General features: G+C 37.8%; 1 protein-coding gene across 1 annotated transcript in view; it reads right to left on the bottom strand.

Annotated features, from left to right (window-relative positions):
• Positions 1-22,837, bottom strand: part of LOC120525960 (metabotropic glutamate receptor 4-like) — a 963,211-nt gene that overhangs the window by 288,159 nt on the left and 652,215 nt on the right. The window contains 1 exon segment of the mRNA XM_039748705.1: positions 1,936-2,071. Coding sequence (XP_039604639.1) covers positions 1,936-2,071 — 136 coding nt within the window.

Genomic DNA, 22,837 nt, shown 5'->3' with positions numbered 1-22,837 from the left:
AAGAACTATCATGGACATGCCTTTGCTTGGCTCATTCCTGTAGGTTAGTTTCCTAATGACAAATCTGCCAGGAGCTCAAAATTCCCACTAAGCCATCTCTAATGAGACACCTTACAAATCTCACTATTATAAAAGGAAATTTTTAATGAGATAATTTTAAGTCCTGCGAGATGAGACTTTGGCCATGAGATTCTTTCAAGTCATGCCCACCTCTCAACCATATTCAACCACGCATATGGACCTCTCACCTCTCATTTATGTGAATGCTTTTGACAGACACAGTTCCTGCTCTCTTAGTTTTTATAAATTTTTATGTTTTCCCCACTTTGTTCCCAATAAAAGAAGACTTATTATGTCCAAATCTTATTGAAGAATTTCATCCCAAAGGGTTATCAACAAAAGAAATGAGTACACGGGCAATAACACAGAGAAACAATGAAGTCAAACGAATTAAAGTGAAAATTGTCAATCGGTTAAACGGCAAATTGGTTAAATGCATATTAATAGACTATGCTGAAAAAGTTGGTGGTGATCATGTGGAAGATGAAAACATCAACTTACAATATCCCAAAGAATATCTACAACCGTTAACACAGTACTGTCTTCCATTGCCCAAATTACTGTTGAAAGAAGGATGTATCCAAGAAAGGTAATGTAGTACATCTCCCGTGGATAACATTAGACACCAAAGGAGATCTTGATATGCCATTCATATTAAAACGTTAACAGTTTCCCATTAGAATAGCTTTTGCAAAGACAATTAACAAATCACAGAGACAAACATTCCAAAAAGTCGGTTTATTTATTAGAGAGAAAGAAATGAAATTCACTCATGGGCAGTAATATGTTGCATTGTCACGATGCATGTTCAAACACAGAATCAAAATTCAATGTGATATTGACGAAAATTGAATTCAAAACATGTTTTTACTGACGTTTTACAGTAAAAGTGCAAGTTTAAAAAGTATTTGCGTGTTAATTTCAAATCCAAACAGAACGAAATTGTATAATGCAACAAATAACTCTAACGCAACATGAAACATAATTTATTTTCAACTTATTACATTTTACTATTTTTTTAATAAGGTTAATTACTTGCTGTAATGTAAAATAGTTCTATTATGCATATGTAACAATTCCCATGAAAATAACAATCTGTTTAAATTGCACATCCACATCACTATATGTGAGTGGCTGAACCGCAAAGTAGCTAGCGTGTACCGCCAGCCCAGGGGTTGGCGAGTGAAGCAAGCAAGGGACAAACCCCCCCTAATACCCTGTTAAAGGTATTTCATCCTAGTGTATAAACTTTAAAATGAAGAGGCTTTAATTTTTATTCTAAAATACACTGTCATATGAACTAAAAAGGCAAAATGTAATTTTGAGAACTTGATGGATTGATACAGAAAATTAAATGAAGTAAAGAAGTATGGAACACCAAATAATGAAGCTAGCTTATCTACTCTTTGTTCACAGCTTGAAGCAAAGAATCAAGGAGAGCCATTGGAGAACAGACAAAGTGAATCAACTAATTAGGAGTGAAAAAATGCAGAATTCTTTCAATGATTTTAGGCCTAGAAAATAAGACACTTTAGTTGTCAATTAAACTAACATACATGACTTTAAGATGTCAAGAGAAAACCAGAAAACCTGGAGAAACTCCAAATAGACATTGATTGCACTAGGGTTCAAACGCAGTCTCTTGGGTTACACTATTTCACTCTGCTACCTACCCTGTTTATATTTCCATAAATTATTTTAGTGAAGACATTATTACATTTCAGTCATAAAAAATAACCAGGCTTCTTTTGACTTTGCTAATGTGGCCCATTACAGTGTGAATTTAGGTAGGATAAACAGAGCCAGCTTCATCTAAGTGAAGATCACCATCCCTCAGTATTACAAAAAGTGATTAAGGGAGCCATTCCCTCTTACCTAATATCATCCTCATTGGCAAACAAAATGACAACCCTGGCATTGGGATTTTCCATCAAGCGCCGGATGATCTTGTCATATTCTCCAGCTTTGGGCTCCCGTGGGATTTTAACTGACTGTGCCACACACACTGCACCTGGAAGGAAAGAGAAGGAAATTTAAATATTATAGACTGACAAACACAGTGGGACAAAAATTACATAAAAGAAACATAAATCTTTCAGTTTTATTGACTAAATGTTCTACCAAGTGCCTGGTGCCAGTGCTCACTATCTGTAGTATCTTTATCAGTTATATCTTAGACTGAAATTTACTTCAGATATAAAGCCTATTTTTCAGTTACTCATTAGTTCCATCTTCCTGTGGAGCTTGTTTTGGACTTCTAAAATGCATTTGATACAGTCCTGCACTTGAAATTCATTTTTTAAATCAGAAGATATTGGCATCAGGAATTTATAAATCTGAATTTCAGTTTAGTTAATCAACATTTGATAAAGAGCACAAATAAAAGATTAATGCTTCACATAGAGTGAGGTAATCAATGTAATCCCTCAGGGGTATGTCTTTGGACTGTTACTCTTTCTAAGTTACATTAATAACGTTGTCTCAAATATAATTACAAAGCTTGTGAAATTCACACATGACACCAAAACTGAAGGAACAGCAAATAATTTGGAGGAAGTGAAAACAATTAAAAAATATCTGCATAATCACCAAAATTGGATGAACACTTGGAAAATGCAGTTTCAATGTAGAAAAGAACAAAATTCTATACACGGGCAAAAGGGGTGTTATGTACAAATATAAAATGGATGATACCAACCTACATAAACTGGGATTGATTTATTTTCTGTAGGATGATTTTTTTCTGTTAACTTTTATTGACTCAAATTGTGGCAAGCATGCCACTGAAAAATATATGAACACTCTATACATGACCATTTTGAAGCATATGATGCTGTTAAAAGTATAAACTGGTAAATCATACTGTTAACAATAGGTGTTGGACTGCTGATCCTTTCTTTTGACAGCTCAGAATCCTCAATTGACAATGCAGAGTCATCAACAATACAAAAAACATCTTCAGCAAAGGGTTATTTGTTTTTACGAGAGTGACTGTCGGTATTTGTTACTTTTATGGAAAATGTCTGTCCTTTCATCCTCCCCTTTGTTTTTCAAATCTCTCATTTTCACCTCAACATTTTGGATTATTTTTGTTTTATTTATTTATTTATTTTTTGTTCTCAGTTTGATTTTTGGAATCCTTATTTTCATTTTTATTTTTGAACTCTTTGATTTTATAGTTAGTGATTTGAATTTCATTTTTATATACATTAAGTATCCTTTGGGCAAGGTGTTTTTTTTTCGCAGGTTTTGTCTTCCTTTTAAGGGTGAATTCACATGTTTCAATACAGGTCAAAACAAGCTGACCTCTTAATCCCTTTACTGGCATCACTGCACTGACTACCAGGTTGTTTTAGATCCCTCTACAGGACACCATTGAAAACTTGATTGGTGCTGATTGTGATTAGATTGATCAATATAGCAGACTTATTAGAGAAAAGCATCAAGAAACCATTACAAGTTGATAAGTAGTTCTGATGAAGTAATCAAAGGCGGTTTCTTTCAAGCATTTTCCAGGAGATAAAAAAAGCTCTAAGTCAATCTCTGCAGCCTAGAGATTACTTAACAATGTTCTGGTAAAATTAGTAAATAATTTGCTTAGAATTACCCTGAATACCAGCAATGTTCAGTTCTTTGTTGTAGCATACAGTATAAGCACTTTCAGCAAAATCAATCCGAAATGTATTTCCTACTTTTGTTCAACTGTCATGGAACAACTTTAAACAACTTTTAAATGAATGCAGTTTGACCTACAAACTTTGATGTAAAAGAAACATACACAGGTAGCGTGAAATGACCCGAGGAGAGCCTGCCCTAGCTCTAAAGCCTAACTGTACCATTTCAGCTTCTCTGCTGGTATCTTCTTTAAAGTAGGCATACTCCTGAAAGGAAATGTGGCCTGTGGAAGATGAATGTTCTCTTCGTGCCCTTGTACTAATTCATGTCTGAGAAGTAAGCTTTACAAAACCATGTAATAGCATGCTTTGTTTTAGCAAACAGAAAAATGTTTGTGCAAAGGACTCAAGGTCTGAGCATTCCACACATGAGTCTGCCTTATCACGTTTTCCCTTAGCTTGCATCTGAACGCCATAACAAAAGGAGCCAAGAAATCAAGTTGAACAAGGGGCGTTGAAGGGGCTAAAGGTTTGTGTATAATAAATGTGTTGACCGTTGCATTTTATAATGATATTAAATCACGTGTTCTAGGGGTATAAAACTGGACCCCACCCAACAGACGGGGTTCAGAAGAGCCCTGACGCTGTCATGTATATTTGATTGTCTGCTTTTCTGAAACTCTTCTCACCGTGACTCTGAAAATAAAGCTGCTTTATAACCGCACCTGCTGTCGGGTCTGAGATTTCGTCCACAGGCCTGAAAGACAATGATGTAAATATGTGCTGAGCCTATCTCCGCAAGTAACTTATTGCATGATGCTAACTTTTCAGTGCTCCCTGGGATCTGCGAGGATACAGAAACAGCTCTACTCATAAAACAGTCTGGTAAAGCTTACTCACTATGTAACGGAACATTCATCCATCCATCCATTTTCTACTTGCTCATCCAATTTAATTATGAGCTTTGTGGACAATGCAAAAACCAATCCTGGATGGTGTGCTCATCTATTATGGGTAACATTCATGCAAACACCAATGCTCACTTATACAATAGAGAACTGCCAATCAAAATAACTTCCACGTGTTTGGAATGTGGGAAAAAAACTGACCATCTGGAGAAAAACCCATGAAGACATAAAGGGAACATGCAAACTCCACGTTGATACAGTATTAAAGCCTGGACTTTGGAGATAAAAGTTATTGGAAAAAAGGGGTAAAGACAATAAAGCTTCATTGTATTCAGTTTGTTACATTTTCTTTACGATTCTGACATTAAAAATTGCACTTTATTTTGTGTAATCAAGTAAACTGGCCTGCAAAATATTCTGAAATGAAACCCCAATAAGCAAGATACAGCACAGAATAAAATCTGACTGGTTGATAATTTGGGAAGAGTCACTGCCTTATGACTTCAGGGACCCAGGTTCAGATGCTGGCATACTCATTATCTATGGGTAGTTTGTCTTGAAGGAGGGCAGAGCCTGCTTACTGAAGCTTATCTTCTGCTAGACCTTGCCACAGCTTGTTAAACTCCCGATACTGTAAATTTACATGCATCCTTTTTCTAACTCCCTTAATTTATTTTAGGATTATGGGTTGTCGCACACGTGCGCTTGGGAAGCAGTCAATGAGCTTGACTAAGTGTATTGTTATGCTGGACCAGGGTTGACAGTGTGCACTAATGCCTGTTTTCCTTCCTCTGCAGATTCCCAGAAGGAAAATCCATCTAACACCACTTCCGGTTTCTCTACATAAGTTACTTCCGGTTCTGCCTCCAGAGACCTCCCATCTACTCCCAGTCCTGTAGCTCAGGAGATCCACCTCTTCCTCTCTACTCACTATACATTCGCCACCTTTCTCTTGTTGAATAAGCTGTCTTAAGACTCGGCCCTTTGAGACTACTCACTTAGTGTTTTCCTTGCATTTAAAAGTTCCACAAAAGTATACAGGGTGGATCCCCAAACCCTCTTCCTGTCTCTGTTGTGTTCGTTTACAAGGGTCAACAGCACATTTTACCATTTGGTACAAGGAGGGAACCAAACTTGATTGGGACACTAGTTCAGTACAAAGCAAAAAAAAAAAAAAAAAGTTTACGTTACAAAATAATAACTTAAAAAAAACTACTGAGATAGTGGATATCCTGGATGAAGATCAGAGTTGGTGCCAGTAAAGTCACAAAGAGTATCATAGTAAGGCTTTGAGATGTGTCAAGATGGATTATCTGAAGGCTTATACAACAGAAACAACAGTTCTAGAGTGTTGGCTCTCAAAGCTTTGTAAATTAATTTAAATGTGAAAGTCACTTTTTATTAGACAAAAAGAGAGAGAAGATTAGAGAGGAGGTGGAGCTGCGGGAAGTTCTGTTCTGGTATCCTGAAGCAGGTATCAGAATTCCCTTATTGAATCAGTTGTGTCCATCATTTAGCAATATGGGGTGGTAGATTTCATAAATTTCCCCCTATGATCATAAAAGTCTACCTAATCCAGCATTAGCAATCTGCTGGGCAATGAGAACAGCACAAGTGAAAAAATAATGTTTGTTTTGCTTAAAAATCTAAAACTTAACCAGCATATTTTATTTTAGCAAAAAGGAAGCAGCTGACCATAACTCTTCAACAAGTCCATATAACAGAATGTGACATAAAAGCTTATCAGCAAGAAATTGGTAATCTTTCCATCTGGGGATCTAGCTGAATATTTTGTCATTCTACATGTTGCCCCTTCCTTTCAAACACAAACTGCTAGAAACTCTGAAACAAACCAAAATGCAGAACATTTAACTTCTAACCCACAGGAAGCGATTTGCCCTCAACAATTCCCTGACTTGGAAATTTCAGCCGAGTAGGGTAAGTTAAGCAGGGATCCATCTTTAAAAAGTCAGAAAGAAATAAGATGGAAGGCCTGGAGAAACTCCCAAAGACCCTTTTAAAATGTCGTTTATAGGATTTGTTAATGCTGTCTCAGAAAAATATGATGCTTTCAAAGAAAAATGCAGCCTCTAGTTTTTTAAAAGCCATCGCTGTATGATTAAAAATGCACCGAGACTGTATTTCAAAGATCTCTGAAGCCTTTCTTTAACATTTCTTAACAGCTTCAGACAAAGGAGTGCTGAAATGGATTGGACCATTAATTTGGTTTATAGGCCTGCTATTGGGGTGCAAAAATTTTTTGTTACTTTTTTTATTATTTGGAAACTGTGCCAAAGTTTAAATGGAAAGAGAAAAAGTCTAGAATGTGCAGGGAAGGCTGCACATCTTTCATCAATGGCTGTGTCACGGATTTAGTTTTGTTGTTAATAATCCATTTTTTAGCCAATTCAACTTTTTTTTTGCTGTTATAATGGAAGGCAGGAATGGAGTGACTTTCTGACATGGATGGATGGATCTTTGCTTGGCCAAAAGGCCCATATAATAGACATCCTTACCGGGTGGCTAGGATGGATGCTGACATGGAACAAATGGAAAAAGCTGTTTATCAGGGCTGGGTATTCCCCCAATGCTCCTTTTGGAAGATCACCCATATGCACATGCATAGGGCAACCTGGGAATTGTAGTTCCAGAAGGCAGCACTGCTGGGTGCCATAGGTGCCACCAAAGGATGACGCCGAACATGGATGTCCTTATTATGAGGGGGCTCCATTTGACACCGAAGTGCTTCCTTAGATCAGTGTCATAATGCTGGCAGTACTCCTGTTTCAGGCATAAAAGAAGTCAGGGAGGCCCATTTATACTCGGATGCAGACAGCTGTAGACAAGGTTGCACACAAAGGATGTGCACCTCCTGTTTATAGTTCAAGCATTCAGTACATGGCACTGCACAATACTGCACTGTTGCAAAATCCCCCGGCATTTCTCTCAAAGTTTTTTCTTTGCCTTTATATATCCATCTTGCAGATTTTTCCATTTCTGCCTCCACAAGTTTTCATCTTTGTCCAGGGACAGGGCTGTTTCTCACCATGAATCTGTGAACATTTGTCTATCATTGGATTGTGTAGGTGCAGGTAGCGACACTTCACACAACTGTTTCTCCAATGAGTGCCTGTTTCTGATCTTAGGCATGTGCTATAGATGCACTTAAAGACACACGGTTAGAAAATTCTGGAGGCACACAATCACTGATTTGAGGATCCATGCAACATTACTGATTAGAAAATTTATATCACATGCATCATAGCCGACCCTTGCATTGACACAACCCTATTTAGTATAAGCAGACCTTAACTTAGGGAGATGGAGTTGGGAAAGGAGGAGGACAACCCTCACATGGGAGAAGTGGACGAAGAAAATAAAAGGTAATAGAAGAGATTGCATTGTTTATTGTTAGAAGAAGATGAAGTCATTTGAACCTGGGACTGTGGTGGTGTGGTTGCTTTGGAAGCTCTGAGATGCCCCCCTGTGGCCACACTGTACATAAAATTACTTCCCAGTAAACATAATACCAAATAGGAATTGTACAATACAAGTGTTTCTGTATTTTCTACTACTGAGCAGAGCAGAGAATGACCACAGAGTGAGAATGAGCCTTGAGCCTTGGGTACTACAGCCCTTTTCCTCAGTCACTAGGGCAAGCTGGCTATATGGTGCGTGCCTTTTTCAGACCGCAAAATGGAAAATGTAGGGAATGTTGAATTTTGGGTCATTGGGTGAATCACAGAGTGAGACACAGAGCTACAAAGTGGAATTAGTTCACTTAGGCTTCAGGAGTCTGCTTCTCTAATTGCAGGATAATGTCAAGCTGGAGCCTCTCCTTCAAGGCAGGACTACAATGGCTGACATTCCAAAGTGGGCTGCACTAATACCAGGCCAATTTAAATTTGCTGTTTACAATAACTTGCATGTCTTTGGGATGTGAATATAAACCAGTGTACCAGAAGTAAAACATGGACATGGGGAGAATATGCAACTCTACACAGATGGTGGTCAGCCCAAGGAGTGACTTTGTTCATTCATTACAAGGATAAAATAATAAAGGAGTGTAGGAAATAATGTAGCTATGGTCAGATACACTAGACGCAGTGTTACTCATCAATACATTGGATATAAAATATTAAAACTAAGAATGTCAAAGTAATGACTCACAAAGCAATTATAAAACAGAGGACAAAGAGTGACTAACTGAAAGTTCATCCTTACATTCAATATGCGGCACTATGCTGGAATTATTCCTGAATCCTGAAATTATTAGTAAAGGCTATCGTAAGAGATGAATATTATCAACCATGGAAAAGCTCTGAAAATGTGAAAAAGATTAAGAGAATATTAAAATGAACATATGAATGTATGGATGGACTGATGCATTTTGAAGACATTTATTTTTGTTTCTGTTTTATTTCTTTTAGTTTTAGAGTTTGGGTAACAGAAAGTAGAGACATTACAGCCTTCCTCAACACCTCCATTTACTTCCACTGCAAGTGCTATCCTTGGCACACAAAACTCCCTAGAAACAGTTTTTGTATATTTTCATTTAGAATAGCTTAATAACGTATTTTCTTTCCTGGACCCTGTACTTTTTATTTTAATTTTTTTTTATTAATCATGTATGCATTAAACATTAGCAGGGTGGATATTTTATTTGGCAAGAAAAAACAGACTCCTGCCAAAATCTTATTTCTGTTTGTTGAGAAGTAATCAATATGCTGTGTTGGCAAGAAGAGATATTATTTATTTTATCTTTTCTTTCATTATCAAATATTATTTTTAATAGACTATGTGTATATCATCAACAATATACCACACAGCACTTACACCACTGGGAAGATCGAACCAGTAGAAATATTTTGGTTGCTTCAGTGTACTTGTCAGGTAAGCTGATCACTTTACACCGTAGCCAGCTAAAGCTTTTAATAATAATTCCCGCTGTAGCTGACGGCCAGGCTCCCCTACCTGGCTGGGACATCTAGAGACTGGAAGGACTGAGGAGAGAGCAAGCATAGAGCATTACCTCCCACAGATTACTACATGGCAGCTCCCCTTTGTTGCTTTGGCAGCATGGAATCCTACAGGGTATGCTGGGAGTTGGAGTTTGTTGATTCAACCCTGTTGGGAGTGTCACCATGGGGTACTGCAGGGAGCCAGAGTTAGGTGGAAGGTGGATGAAGCCTTTAAAGAGGAAGAGGCAGTGGAAGACTGACCAAGAGGAAGAAGGGAGAAAAGAGTTATTGTGTGCTTATTGTACTTGTGGCTGTGGTGGAAAACACTTGATTCAAAGAGTTTCCCACAATTAAAGTATATTTGTGTCTTTTAACTTGAGCCCATGCCTGTTTGTGTTGAGTGTTTGGGGAGCTGGAATGCCCCCCTTGGGTCCACACTGCATATTACATATAACATAACCATTCTTAAACCAACTTAGTTGGGTTTGAACCCCAGGCGCTGAAGGACAGGATATCCTTAAAGTATTGGGTACAAGGCAGGAACCAACCATAGATAGGATAACAAACAGTGTAATTTAACTTGGGCTTAGTGAGACTGTGGAAGAGCAATTGCAGGAAACAGCACTAAACAGCACTAAAACAGCACTAATGGCTGTGCTGCCCTTTATGTTACACGGGGACACTACAGGCTGGTCCAGATCTAATTATGCAGATCCAGATCGTCTGGATAACTTTGATTTATGCGGAGACGATTCCAGTTCAGGTAGGAAGGTGATTCTTCATGTCGTCAGTTCACACACTTCTCGATGGTCCGGGATTTTTCGGGTAATTTTCTATGTAATAAACTTAATAAGTTATAGCATAATTAAAATTGCATAATTAGATTTGGACCACCCTATACAATGTTTCAGTGTTACTAGATGGCTATCAATGATTCTTCTTGTATCTAAGTTTATACTTTAAAAATAATTTTAAAAATTGTGTTTCCTTATAAATTGATCATTTAATATAGCATTTTGATTATATTTTTGTGCATTAACAGACATTCATTAGATTTTTTAAAACCAATCACACTTACACCCATGTTTTACTGCAGCACTATGAGTTTTAGTTATTTAGCAAGTATTTATATTTACATTTACTTATTTGGCTGGCGCCTTTATCCAAGATGACTCATAACATTTGAAAATCAATTAGTTGTGTTTCTTTTGTTTTTCCAGCTAGGCCACAGGAAGGAGAAGTGACTACCATGGTCACACAGTGGCAGTAGCAGGATTTGAACATACAACCACGGGGTTTGGAGTCCAAAGCCTTTACAAGTATGCCACACTGCCTGCCTAATATTTTCCAGTAGTTGTCAAAGGCTTTCCTATGTCTTTTAGGAACCATTTGAACTGTGAGCATAAGAAAGTACTTGGTGATGGTGATGATGGCAGCATAGCCACTGCCTGCCTGTTGCTGGAGGCTCTAATGAAGTTCTATTAATAGAGTAGAGCCCGATTCTCTCAAATCCTCTCCAGTCTTTACTAGCTTGAATTATTATCTACAATAATGATTTTTCAGATCCATAGGGTTCAGTTAAATTAATATAGGGATGACTTAAATATTGATAAATTCGCTCTCACAGCAAGCTAAGCACATAAGTCATATGGCACTGATGGTCCTTAAGTATGTGCCACATTACTGTATCTTTGCATAATCTTCTTATATAATATGCTACCGTGGCTGTCCATTTCTCTGTCCAGGATTTTAAATCATCTGTAGCTCGCAAACCATTTGACCTCTTGACCTGAAATTTGGTACACATACACAATGTGACTTCTACTGTCTACTTTTGTGGTAGTTTTTATTAATCTTTTTATTTTTATTTTATTTTATTGTAGAATCAACTCTCGACAGTGGGCAGCAAGGTGGCAGTGTGGAGCATGCGTACGGGCGCCATTCTCATCCTTCCCACCTTCGCGGTCACTTGCCCTACCTCTTCATATCTTAAATCATTCTTGAGGCAGATTGAAGACTTAAGTGCCAGCTTAAGTGAAAAATTTAAGAAAATGTACTAAGTAATTGCAACACAAACAGTGACTTAATCAGTTTTAACATGAAAAGATGCCAACGGAAGAAGAGAAGAAGCAGGCTGCTAGGGTGGAGAAAAGAAGAGCTGCTCAGGAAGCAGCAAGAGCATGAACCCCTGAGCAAACGAATGCTAAACACAAAGAGAAAACTAGGAATGCTCAAGTCAAGTGTATTCACAGCACGTTATCGTGCAGTGTGCCATTGCTGGTAACATATAATCCCTTATGAACTCACATGTTTAAAAGCCATAATCTCAGTGTGAAATAACCACACATATAAGTTGGCACAGTGACACAATGGTAAGCATTGCTGCTCCCTGAATTGAGCATCCCAGGTTTATTTGTTCTTATACCAGGTTGTTTCTCCCATGCCTGAAAGGATTTTCCTCTGAGCACTTGGGTTTTTCTCCCACATATTCAAACAGGTGCAGGTTTGGGTAACTGACAGCTCTGAATGGCCTCTGCAGGTGTGTCAGTGATTCAGTTCCCTACCATTTTAAATTACATGAAACATGTTTGAGAATGTTATGTTATATATTTCTTACAGTATGTATCAGGCTAGGCTTACAAATAGAAATCCACTAAACAACAAAATCGATTCATTACAATAAAAAAGAATGTTTGGTCCCTTATTGACCACTTGACCCAAATAGTAAACACAATATACTGGGAAGCTGAAGACATTTGCTCAAGCCATTGTTTGATATTGTTTGCAGAGTAGAAGCCTCAGTGTGCAATGGTTCTTAATTGCCCCCTGCACACTTCAGAGTGCTCATGAACTAACTCAGACATCTACACTTCTTAGGCATAGTAAGTGAATTCCTTGCTTTCAGTCAATTTTCAACAGAATGGCAAAACAATTTATGAAAGGGCAAATTTCCATGAAACGTCTCAGTAGCACTCGCCTCCTCTCCACCTCACACTCCAATTTATCCTGATCTGTTTTCATGTTTTAGAGAAAGGTTTTGGTTACCTAAGCAATCAATGACTATTGTAATCATAAAATATGACGCTTTTCTGCACTAGTCATCGGTCATCCCTGCTCCATGTGCCAGATGTGAATGAGGAAAGTGGATTTGCCTTTCAGAAATCAGATAGCATGTCTCAAAAGGACACTGAGCAAAGAAATTGAAAGCAACAAAGTTCAAAAAGCCCAGTTTGCCCACTGGAATGTATTAAAAACACTTTCTTGATTCTCTTTTGTCGAGTAAGATTGGTCATGGACTACTGGCTACTAGTTTCCTTTATTGTACCCTAACAGTACAGAATGTAATTCCTGGCACAGAATCCTCTTTTTGCAGAACTATGAAAAATGTACACATACAGTAACCACTTTCATGAACACTTGGTGACATTGGAGAGTGAGTCTGTATGAAATAAAAGGACATTGTTGGAGCAATGTTTGATGTTATTGGTGTGTATACAGAGTATGGTGAAATTCTTACTTGCATGTCTAATTAACATGCAACATGTTTTATGTTACTACAATCCAAGTATTTTATGTTTATATTTATGAATATTTTATCTTAATGAAAAAAGAATACAAAATCATACAGTATGTAAACCCTTGTACATTGTCACGCTGATTTTAATTTATTTTGCAGTGTATTGATGTAAGATTTTGTAATAATAAGTAAAACTTATTCTCAGCATCGTAGCTAACGTGTTGGTGTTACAATTTTTTCATATAAAAAAATTGGATTTTTTTTTAATACAGTACATTCATAATCACAAAACTAATTTAATGAAGGTAAAGAATACATCAAATATAGCTGAGATTTAACTTATTTATTTATATACGTAAAATATTTAACCTTTAATTGATTGAAAAGAATTTCATTTGAAAGAGACTAATTGAAGATTTGGTCTTGTGAGTCTGTTATCATCCACTTGACGCTCAGAACATTTGGACAATCACTGAGAATTGCTGGAATCAATTTTGACGCAGCCTGTTTCTCACACAGCCAACTTTATGTGGCATCTTCAATGGTACGAAGTCCAAAGAACCTTTATATATTGGCTAAAGATGGATAAACTAAAAACAATGTATATAACAACGCACTTCAGTAGACAATGCAAGCATATTAGTGAGTCTTCATTGTTTGTTAATTTATTTTTAAAGTTGTGGGTTTTTTTAAATTATATTCTTCCCGAACAATTAAAAAAAAAAAACACTTTATTTTCCTCATGGGCAACGTCAGATATGGAGCTTCACACACGCCCCGTCCATTTTGCAATGCACGACGGGATTTGTAGTTTCGTTTTTCCAGGTAAAAGATGATTTTCTACTCCAGACTATGCAATATCTTCTTCTTCTTTCTTACTATATAAAAGCGGTCGGGATTGTCCTTCCGTCCCGTGAGTGGAAAGCGTAGTGGTATTCTGCTTATCACAGACTTACTACTTGCAGCTTGCGGTACGAAGCGACATGATGTGAGCAGAGTTCCCTTGCTTTTGTTTGCGATGCGCTAGAAAAATAGACAAAATTATGTCTCTGGAAATAATTAATGTTGATCGAGTACAAATGCCTCACCACGTAGTAAATATCAGGGGGTTTCAAAAGGGCGACCTCAATATAGAAAAAAAGTTTAAATTTCATCACAAAAATAACAGAAACTACGCGTATTAAAGTAATACCACTCAAATGCAATATAACCAAATTAATGAGTTTGTATAAAATATCAAATTGATCTACATATTGAATTGCCTTAAGAAGTGGTCGCCTTAAAAGGCGGGTGAGCCTAGTTGGATCATAAAACCTGAAATGTACCGTGAGATAAGTGCATTTTCTCAGACCTAACAACAAGTAGTGAGGGACCAGTAATAGGACTAATGGGTTACTCTCAGTGGCCGCTCAGTTCTATTATGTCACTCCCCCAACATAACAGATTTCAGTGACAGTGTTATTTATACAGACAGTCCAAACCTTTCTGATGGCAAATAAGGGGTTGGCTCACTTATAGGTAGTATACCTAATAAAGTGGCCATTGTATATTAAAGAGATATAATAGGGAATCAAAAAACCTAAGATGCTTGTTCAAATCAATTCCTTCATAGTTAAGCTTATTTCCACTCTGTTCAAGCATGTATATTAAGATTTGAAGATACCTAGAGTGATGGTACTAGGCAAATAATAATTATATTAATAATTATAATAAATGAGGATGGCCTGATGGTGGGGTGGTTAGTCCTGCTGCTGTTAGGAACAAACCAATTCTGTACCAATATACTATAATTGTGAATAATGTGAACAGGAGATTAAAAGAGCTGAAAAGATGAAGAAATTAGCTCAGAGTAAAGGAGAGATAGAGGTCAAAACCAGTAAAGATAACAAGATTAAAAAATTGGGCAAGTTTTGAGGCAAAGAAGGAGTCTAAGTCAAAAACCTGTACAGAGTTCAGTAAACAAACTAACCCAGAATAAAGCCATTGCCAAAGTAATTTTGAGCACACACAGCAACAATTTATTTTGAAATCCCCATAACTAGGATAACCAGAGGCTATGACGCCATCTTCATATATGCTGGCAAACATCACACATCACAACAGGTGGGAGTCACATGATCAAACGCAATTGATCAAGAGAGAACAAAAATGGCTTCCCAAATTAATTATGACCTCACCAAAATGGCAGCAACATAATGACTCTGTCGCAAAACTAAAAACAAGCAAGCAAACAACACCCAATCAAAAAACTAAAAATGACATACAAAATTGATACAAAACTGAAAATGAACAGAGAATCACATTCCAAATATTTGTCTGAGTGGAATTTCTTTCCAAGTATTTAGAATGTTCTCTTACCTCACAAAGACATACCTGTAAAGCTGATTGCCAATGCCAAATTGGATATGGGTTGCTGTGCGTTTGAGTATGACAATGGACTAGAGTCTTATTTGGAGCTGTTACTGCTTTATGTCCAGTGCTGAAATGTTAAAGTCCAGTCATACAACTCTGAATTGGCAGGTTTGAGAATGTTATGTGGTTTACATTAAAGATACCTTTCAATACATAAAGATGACTCTCATTTCCCTCAATATACAGTGTTCCAGTTAAAATATTAAGAATTGCTTTAACTAGTGAGTGAATGCTGTAGACATGTCTACCAAGTTATAATTTGGTCATTCCAACCTTGTGAAAGTTACAAATGTTACCCATATAACACATTTGGTATATAATGTTATTTGGATATAGATAGACCTTAACTTCAGGAGGAATTAATTTACCAAAATTACAGTAAATCATCAAGATCTGACTGATCAAGGGTGAACCAAGAATCACTTGACAAGCTGTGATTAATGTTCACAGCAGCACCAATTCATATAGACCTATAATACTCATTTAAACTTCAGAAAATGTTTTTAACTTTGAAAAGCAGCTGGAGGCCAATGCAGGTCAAAGAATATACTTCGAAACTGAAATATCTTTTTTACAATTTTAAGGTTAGTAGCTCCAATAATTCCCCAATAGCACCTGACTGTACCCCATACATACATCTATTTATTCCCTCAATATTAAGGTGACCATCTGTCCCCGTTTTCCGGGGATAGTCCCCTTTTTCGGACAACTGTCCCCACTCAGAAACATGTCCCCGTTTTGTCCCCGGTTAAAGGTTTTGTCCCCAGTTTCAGCTGGTTCACTTTTTTGAATGTATCTCATCACCACGATAATTTGAACTCGGCACGCGTGCACGGTGTTTTGACGGAGGCCATGCCTTACCACATCCTGCAACTTTGGCGAGAAATCACGTGATAAGCTTTCGCTTTGTACTCTGTAGTGTTTAGAGTCTCTACTCATGATCTGTATGTAAGTTTTACGCTCCTCTAGCCCCCCCCATGTCCCCGGATTGGCCCAAAAAATTCCTGTCACCTTACTCAATATATCCAGGGCTGCAGTGCTGTTCATTTTAGAGAACTCCAAATTATATAGAAAAATGAAATAGTTTTACTTTGTGGAAAACCACACATTCTACATCAAATGCATACTGTTCTAGCAAATGTACTTATAAGATGAAAAAATAGTGCATTAAAGAAATACCTTGGGGGATTTCACATTATAGCTTTTGTGAAACTCTCTCTCACAAGATGCTGAATGTGACATGACTATATGTTTTCTATTCTTTATTCCCAATATTCTTTTTCAAATGTCCCAGTTCAGAATTTGTGGATCAGCTATTTAAAGTATTACACATCCCAACTGGCTTGTCAGTTCGTGAAAGATTTATTGCTTTGCGTTTGAAATCTTCTATTAAGATACAAAAATGGAGGTTGGCCTGGCATGCATTATCAAGTGCATATAGATTTGTAGGCGTGCATGCGTATTTTGAGTTTTTAAAATAAACTGTTGGATAGGCACGTACAGTTTAGTCTGGTGCAATCTATCTGTCTATCTATGTGGAGATAGATCCTCTATATGATCCTCTTTATACATATATTTTTCCCTTCCAATACCACCTTCTTCCAATGACCAGTTCTAGCACACCATTCCTACTACATCAACAACTCCTACCTCATCAAATGGAATGACCAGTGACAAGTCCACCTCTGACCATCAGTATAGGCTGTCCATTAACATTAACAGAAGACCATGAAAGGAGACAACTGAGGAAACTGCATACAGGAAAAGTTGCTGGACCAGATGGAGTCAGTCCTCTAGTTCTCAATTAACTTTGTGGTGTCCTCTGTCACCTATTTAGTCTGACCCTAAGACATCAGAAAGTGCAGCTGCTGTGCAAAACATCCTGCATTGTTCCTGTTCTGTAGAAGGCAGGCGTCTCTTCACCTAATGACTACAGATCAGTGGCACTTACAGTACGTCTCACATTAAGTAGTCATTTTAAGAGGCTGGTCCTGGACTACATTACAGGAGTCCTCTTGTGGACCACCTGTACCTTCTGCAGTTTGCCTATTGGACAAAGACTGGAATGGAGGATGCAATTATTTATCTGCTCCACAAGGCGTATTCTCATCTTGACAAAGCTGGCAGCACTGTGAGGATTTCTCTCCTGTGCCAATCCAGCCATCCCTGTTAAGAGGTAAACTCAGAGATATGCAGGTAAGGCTATGGTGTCCTGGATGATGGACACTCTGTAAGGCAGACCACAGTTTGTGAGACTCAAGGACTGTGTTTATGATACCAATGTGAGTAACACTAGAGCACCACAAGGAACAGTCCTGTCTCCTTTTCTCTTAACTCTGTACCCCTCAAACTTTAAATATAGCACCAGGCCATGTCACTTGGAGAAACTGACAAATGATTCTGCACTTAATGGGTGTTTGATAAAGGAGATAAGATAAAGTATTAGAGTCAAGTGGAGAACCTTGTTTCTTGGTCCAAAAAACATCAGCAAAACCAAGGAATTGGTTGTTGAGTTTCACTGCATCAAAGGGTCACTATGCCTGGTCACTATTCAGGGAGTGGATGTAGAAGTGGTGCACTCCTACAAGTACTTAAGGTTCACATCAATGACAGACTGGACTGGTCGCATAACAAAGAGCAACTACAATAAAGAAACAGAGTAGAGTATGCTTCTTTTCTTAGGAAAATGTGTTCCATTAATGTGGGTAGTGACATCCTTCATGTCTTCTACAACTCTGTGATGTCCAGCGAGATTTTCTAGTCTGTGGTGTGCTTCAAGAGAGGCCCACCGAATCAACAGGCGAATTAAAACAGCATCCTCAGTTATGGGTAGTAGTGAAGGAGAGAATTAAACAAAACTGAGTGTCATTATGACCAATTCTACACCATCTCTCTGACACACTAACACCAATGAATCATTTAGCAGAAGTGTGTCAGGAAATGTCACTGTGGCTCCTTTATGCCAAAAGCAATATGTCTGTGTTATACCTCACTGTGACTGTAACTGCCAAGTCAGACGTTTTCTTTCTTTTTGTTTGTTTTCCTTTTTGGTTATTCTGGTATGTGTTCAGACCATAGTGTGTATGTGTATATATATATATATATATATATATATATATATGTATTTATCATCTTTTATATAAACTGTATCTGTGAAAAGCCAACATTTTCCCTGGGAACAAATAGAGTTCTATCTATCTATCTATCAAAAAAACTCAATTCAGGGTCACAGGGGACCAAAGCCAGCCAATCACAGAGGCAACTAATTTATTTATTCATTTAATAATTTTAAAAATAATTTAATGAGCATCAGGTGTGCAATAGAGAATGATAATCATTTTTCTCATGACCACTGATCAGCCCTGCTGGAACATTATGATGATTACAATTTTCCTGTCTACATTCAAATATGAAGCGTGTGATAATGACAAATTATTCCCATCTATCCACTTAACTTTAACTGTAATCAGATTTCTAAGCAGAATTGATAAAACCAAATCAGGAGGATACTCTGCCTACTGTTATTTTGTTCAGCAGCATTCTTAAACCAATTCATGTTTTACATTATTCAAACACATCTATCACAAAGTGCAGCACCTTTTGTTCCCATCTTTTAAAAGCTCTTGTTATTTCCAGTAAGGATGTGCATTCCTGCCACTATCTGCTTTGTACTCTTGGTGAGAATTTCTTATCAGTGTGACTAGCAGCACAGGACCAGGAACAGGAAATGTAGATTACACAGTTACTAAACAGTTATAGTCTCTTTAAAAATATGCTTGTTGTTCAGGCAGTAAAAATTAAAATCCTGTTGACAGGGAAAAATCCCATATTTTCATGCTTTTATGTGAATGCATCCCATTTATACCTAACGTCAGAACATAGTACTTTCATGGCAGGTAAATCTTTTCAGACAGAAATGAAATAAAAAAAACAAAAGCTAGCAGCTATAGAAGAAAGGTAGAGAAATTAGATGTCTGTAGAAATGTCCCACTGAACGTAATGCCATTGATCTGGACTAAGTATAACTTAACTGCCATTATTTCTATAAAAAAATGTAAGACTGAACAGCCCCAGGAGTCCTGCCTCTGCACCATCTGTTGGAATTCTTTAACAGCTGTAGCCAAGAAACCAGCTTGTACAGTTTCTAGGACATTAAGCATTTTACTTGTATATTATCAAAGTATTTACTTCTGGCATCAGGGTCTTCCCAAGTCCATGGAAGATTTTGGCCACCAGCCAAAAACTGAATATGAGTGCAGTATTCAACCAAATACTAATGTTTATTTGTGTTTATAGGTGAGTACACAGTACATAATATTTACAATAACAACTTGCATTGGGATTAGAACATTCTAAATAAAGTGGTGGAAAATGCAAAAAAAAAAAAAATACAACAGCATATAAATGCTTTTCATCCATCCATCTATTATCCAACACACTATATCCTAACTACAGGGTCACGGGGGTCTGCTAGAGCCAATCCCAACCAACACAGGGCACAAGTAAGGAAACAAACCTCGGACAGGTCGCCAACCCACCGCAGGGCACACACACCCACACCCACAACCAAGCACACACTAGGGACAGTTTAGTTTAGTAATAAAAATACAGTAATCCCTCGCTATATCGCGCTTCGACTTTCGCGGCTTCACTCTATCGTGGATTTTATATGAAAGCATAACTAAATATATAACGCAGACTTTTCGGTGCTTCGCGAGTTGATTTCATACAAGGGACGCTATTGGCGGATGACTGAGAAGCTAACCAATCAGAGCGCGCAGTTAAGTTCTCCTGACTGAGAAGCTAACCAATCAGAGCACGCAGTTAAGTTCCTGCGTGCTGAATGCAGTGTTAACCAGGAAGTCACGTCTCGCTCATTCAGCATCAACGTGTTTCGCTGCGTAAAGAGTTGTGCTCTTTTGTGTTTATCTTTGTGCAAAGTCAAGCCTTTCATTATGGCTCCAAAACGATCTGCTACTGCTTCAGGGGCCGTGCCCAAGCACCAACGGAAGATGTTAACGATTGCCAAAAAGGTAAACGTTTTGGATTTGTTGAAGGCTGCGATTCTTTTTATTTAAAAAGTAGGAAAGGAATATAAGATCTACGGTCGCAATGTCCTTTTAACCAGGGTGCAAAACGAGTTGTAAGTGGATGTAATAAGGCAGTAGTCTGGATGGAATCTGCTTTAGGGATTTGGATTGAAGACTGCCAGAAGAAGAACAACGGCAGTGCTTCACAATCGCCTGAAGAGGCTCCTTTAAGGGCTGTAACGCTCTCCTTTGTTGTGCAGTAAAATAAAACTCATTGTTATCGGACAAGTCATCGTGTCATTGTTGGTGAGTAACTATAATTAATTTTCTACTTACAGTACTTAGTACATGTACGTATGTTTAGTGTTACTGTACACACATTTACTGTATACTATTTATGTTGCATTGTACGTATTTATTGCTGGTGGCCTGTCTATCGTAATGGCTGTAACATATGTGATATCAGAGACACTAAATATCTTTAAAATAATATTTAGGTTTTACTGTATATAAACAGTGTGTTTACATACATAATTTCAATGAATCTTACCTAATATCTAAGAGAATACAAAGGGATTATGATGTATAACTCTGCGGGGAATATTTATAAACAGCGTGGGAGAGTTTATAAGGGCTTAAAATATATAAAAATAACCATACAAACATATGGTTTCTACTTCGCGGACTTTCACCTATCGCGGGGGGGTCTGGAACGCAACCCCCGCGATCGAGGAGGGATTACTGTATATGGTAAAACTTTGTAATTATATTCTCAGCAATAACATGAATTATAAAATAACACATTCATCATCTAACTGCATTCCTTACCCACAAGCAATTGCAAACATCACAGTAACTAGTTTATTCAAACAGGGACTGCCTTTGCTAATGCTGAATAAATTGTGCAACTCTGGATTTTGCTGACATACACAAACTGCTCTCTAAATGTCCAGTGTTGCAGCCAGAATTAAGGTTTACCTGATTGATTCTCAATAGCTACAAACAATACCAAGGCGATCATCACCTTTAACTCTGGTTAATATCAGACAGACAATACAGGCTAAAACCTATCACTTTTCATGAGGTCTGACCCCTAGGGATTCTGGTATGGTTTCTAGATTTATTATTTGTAACTTTTCAATATGCAGGCTGAATAAAAATGTACATATTGTGACTGCTTCTGCAGGGAGACGTGGCAGCACTTCAGAAATCCCCTCTTAAACAGTTTTTCAATGGGAAACAAACACATTCTTACGGTTCCTCTTTGCTGGATCAGCTGCAGGCTTGCTGGGTGAGGGCTTTGAACATTTAAAAAACTTAGCCACAGCCATCCTGTGTTTACACTCTCCTGTCTCTCTTCCCCCAGACTCCCTCTGCTCCGGCCGCTGCTACCGAGCCGCAGTACTCACTTGATGAAGAAGACTTTGTGTTCTTTTGAGCAGGAATCAGGGTCGATGTGTCAAGTTTGACAGCTGTTCCTTGTGAGGCCCAATCACCTCTGAAAGAGACTTATGTTTGTGAAGTGTTGTGAAGTGACGCTCTAAATATGGTGTCAATAAATCTTCTTAGTGTTAGTTACCTTATTGATCAAGCAGGCCCCTAAGAAGTAAGATTGTGTATTCTAATTTAGACTTCATTTTGCTTTTGTCTCTGAAGAAACATCTTGCACTCCCAATACCTTGTTGCATGGTAGGTTGTGATCTCAAAAAAGAGACCACATGTTTCTTTTCATTATAATCTCCCAGTATTTTCAAACAGTCACAATGATGCTTAGGCACTTCAATGTGTCTATATGATCCTTATTTGGGAAGTCTTCTTCAGTTAGAATTGAACTCATTAGAACAGAAGGAGCTAAAAAGAGCTTCCAAGAAGACACTAGCTTAGTATTCATTTTCTTGTTTGTTGTGGGACAAAGTGGGCATTGCCAATTCTGCTAGGCTTTCATGGCACACTAGGCCTGTTAAGAAAGCAAATTTAACAGGCATCCAGCTACATTAACAGGGATACAGGTATCCCTCTGCACAAAAGCCCTTCTTGCTTTTTATACTAACTGACTGAACTCCGGCTTGTACCAGGATCTGATAACAAAGGTGCAAATCAGAGGTGTCCTGATATCTCTTCAGAGGCCCCTCTGCAGACCTCATGAGCCAGGACGTGTAAAATGGACTTAGCTAAGTACAAAGACTTGTAATTCAAGGGAGATGGCTCAACCTTTCTTTAAAACCACATGCATCCCATCTCTCAAGATAAGTGAGAAAAGACAAGAAATGGCAAGAAGAAGAGAAGCTCAGGTATTCTCTCTGGGCACCCTCACCTGAATCCTGATCTCTAAATA

This window comes from Polypterus senegalus, chromosome 3 (assembly GCF_016835505.1).
Source record: "Polypterus senegalus isolate Bchr_013 chromosome 3, ASM1683550v1, whole genome shotgun sequence".
Classification (NCBI taxonomy): domain Eukaryota; kingdom Metazoa; phylum Chordata; class Cladistia; order Polypteriformes; family Polypteridae; genus Polypterus; species Polypterus senegalus.
Note: the sequence above shows the minus strand (reverse complement) of the source record. Positions and strands in the feature narration are given on the sequence as shown.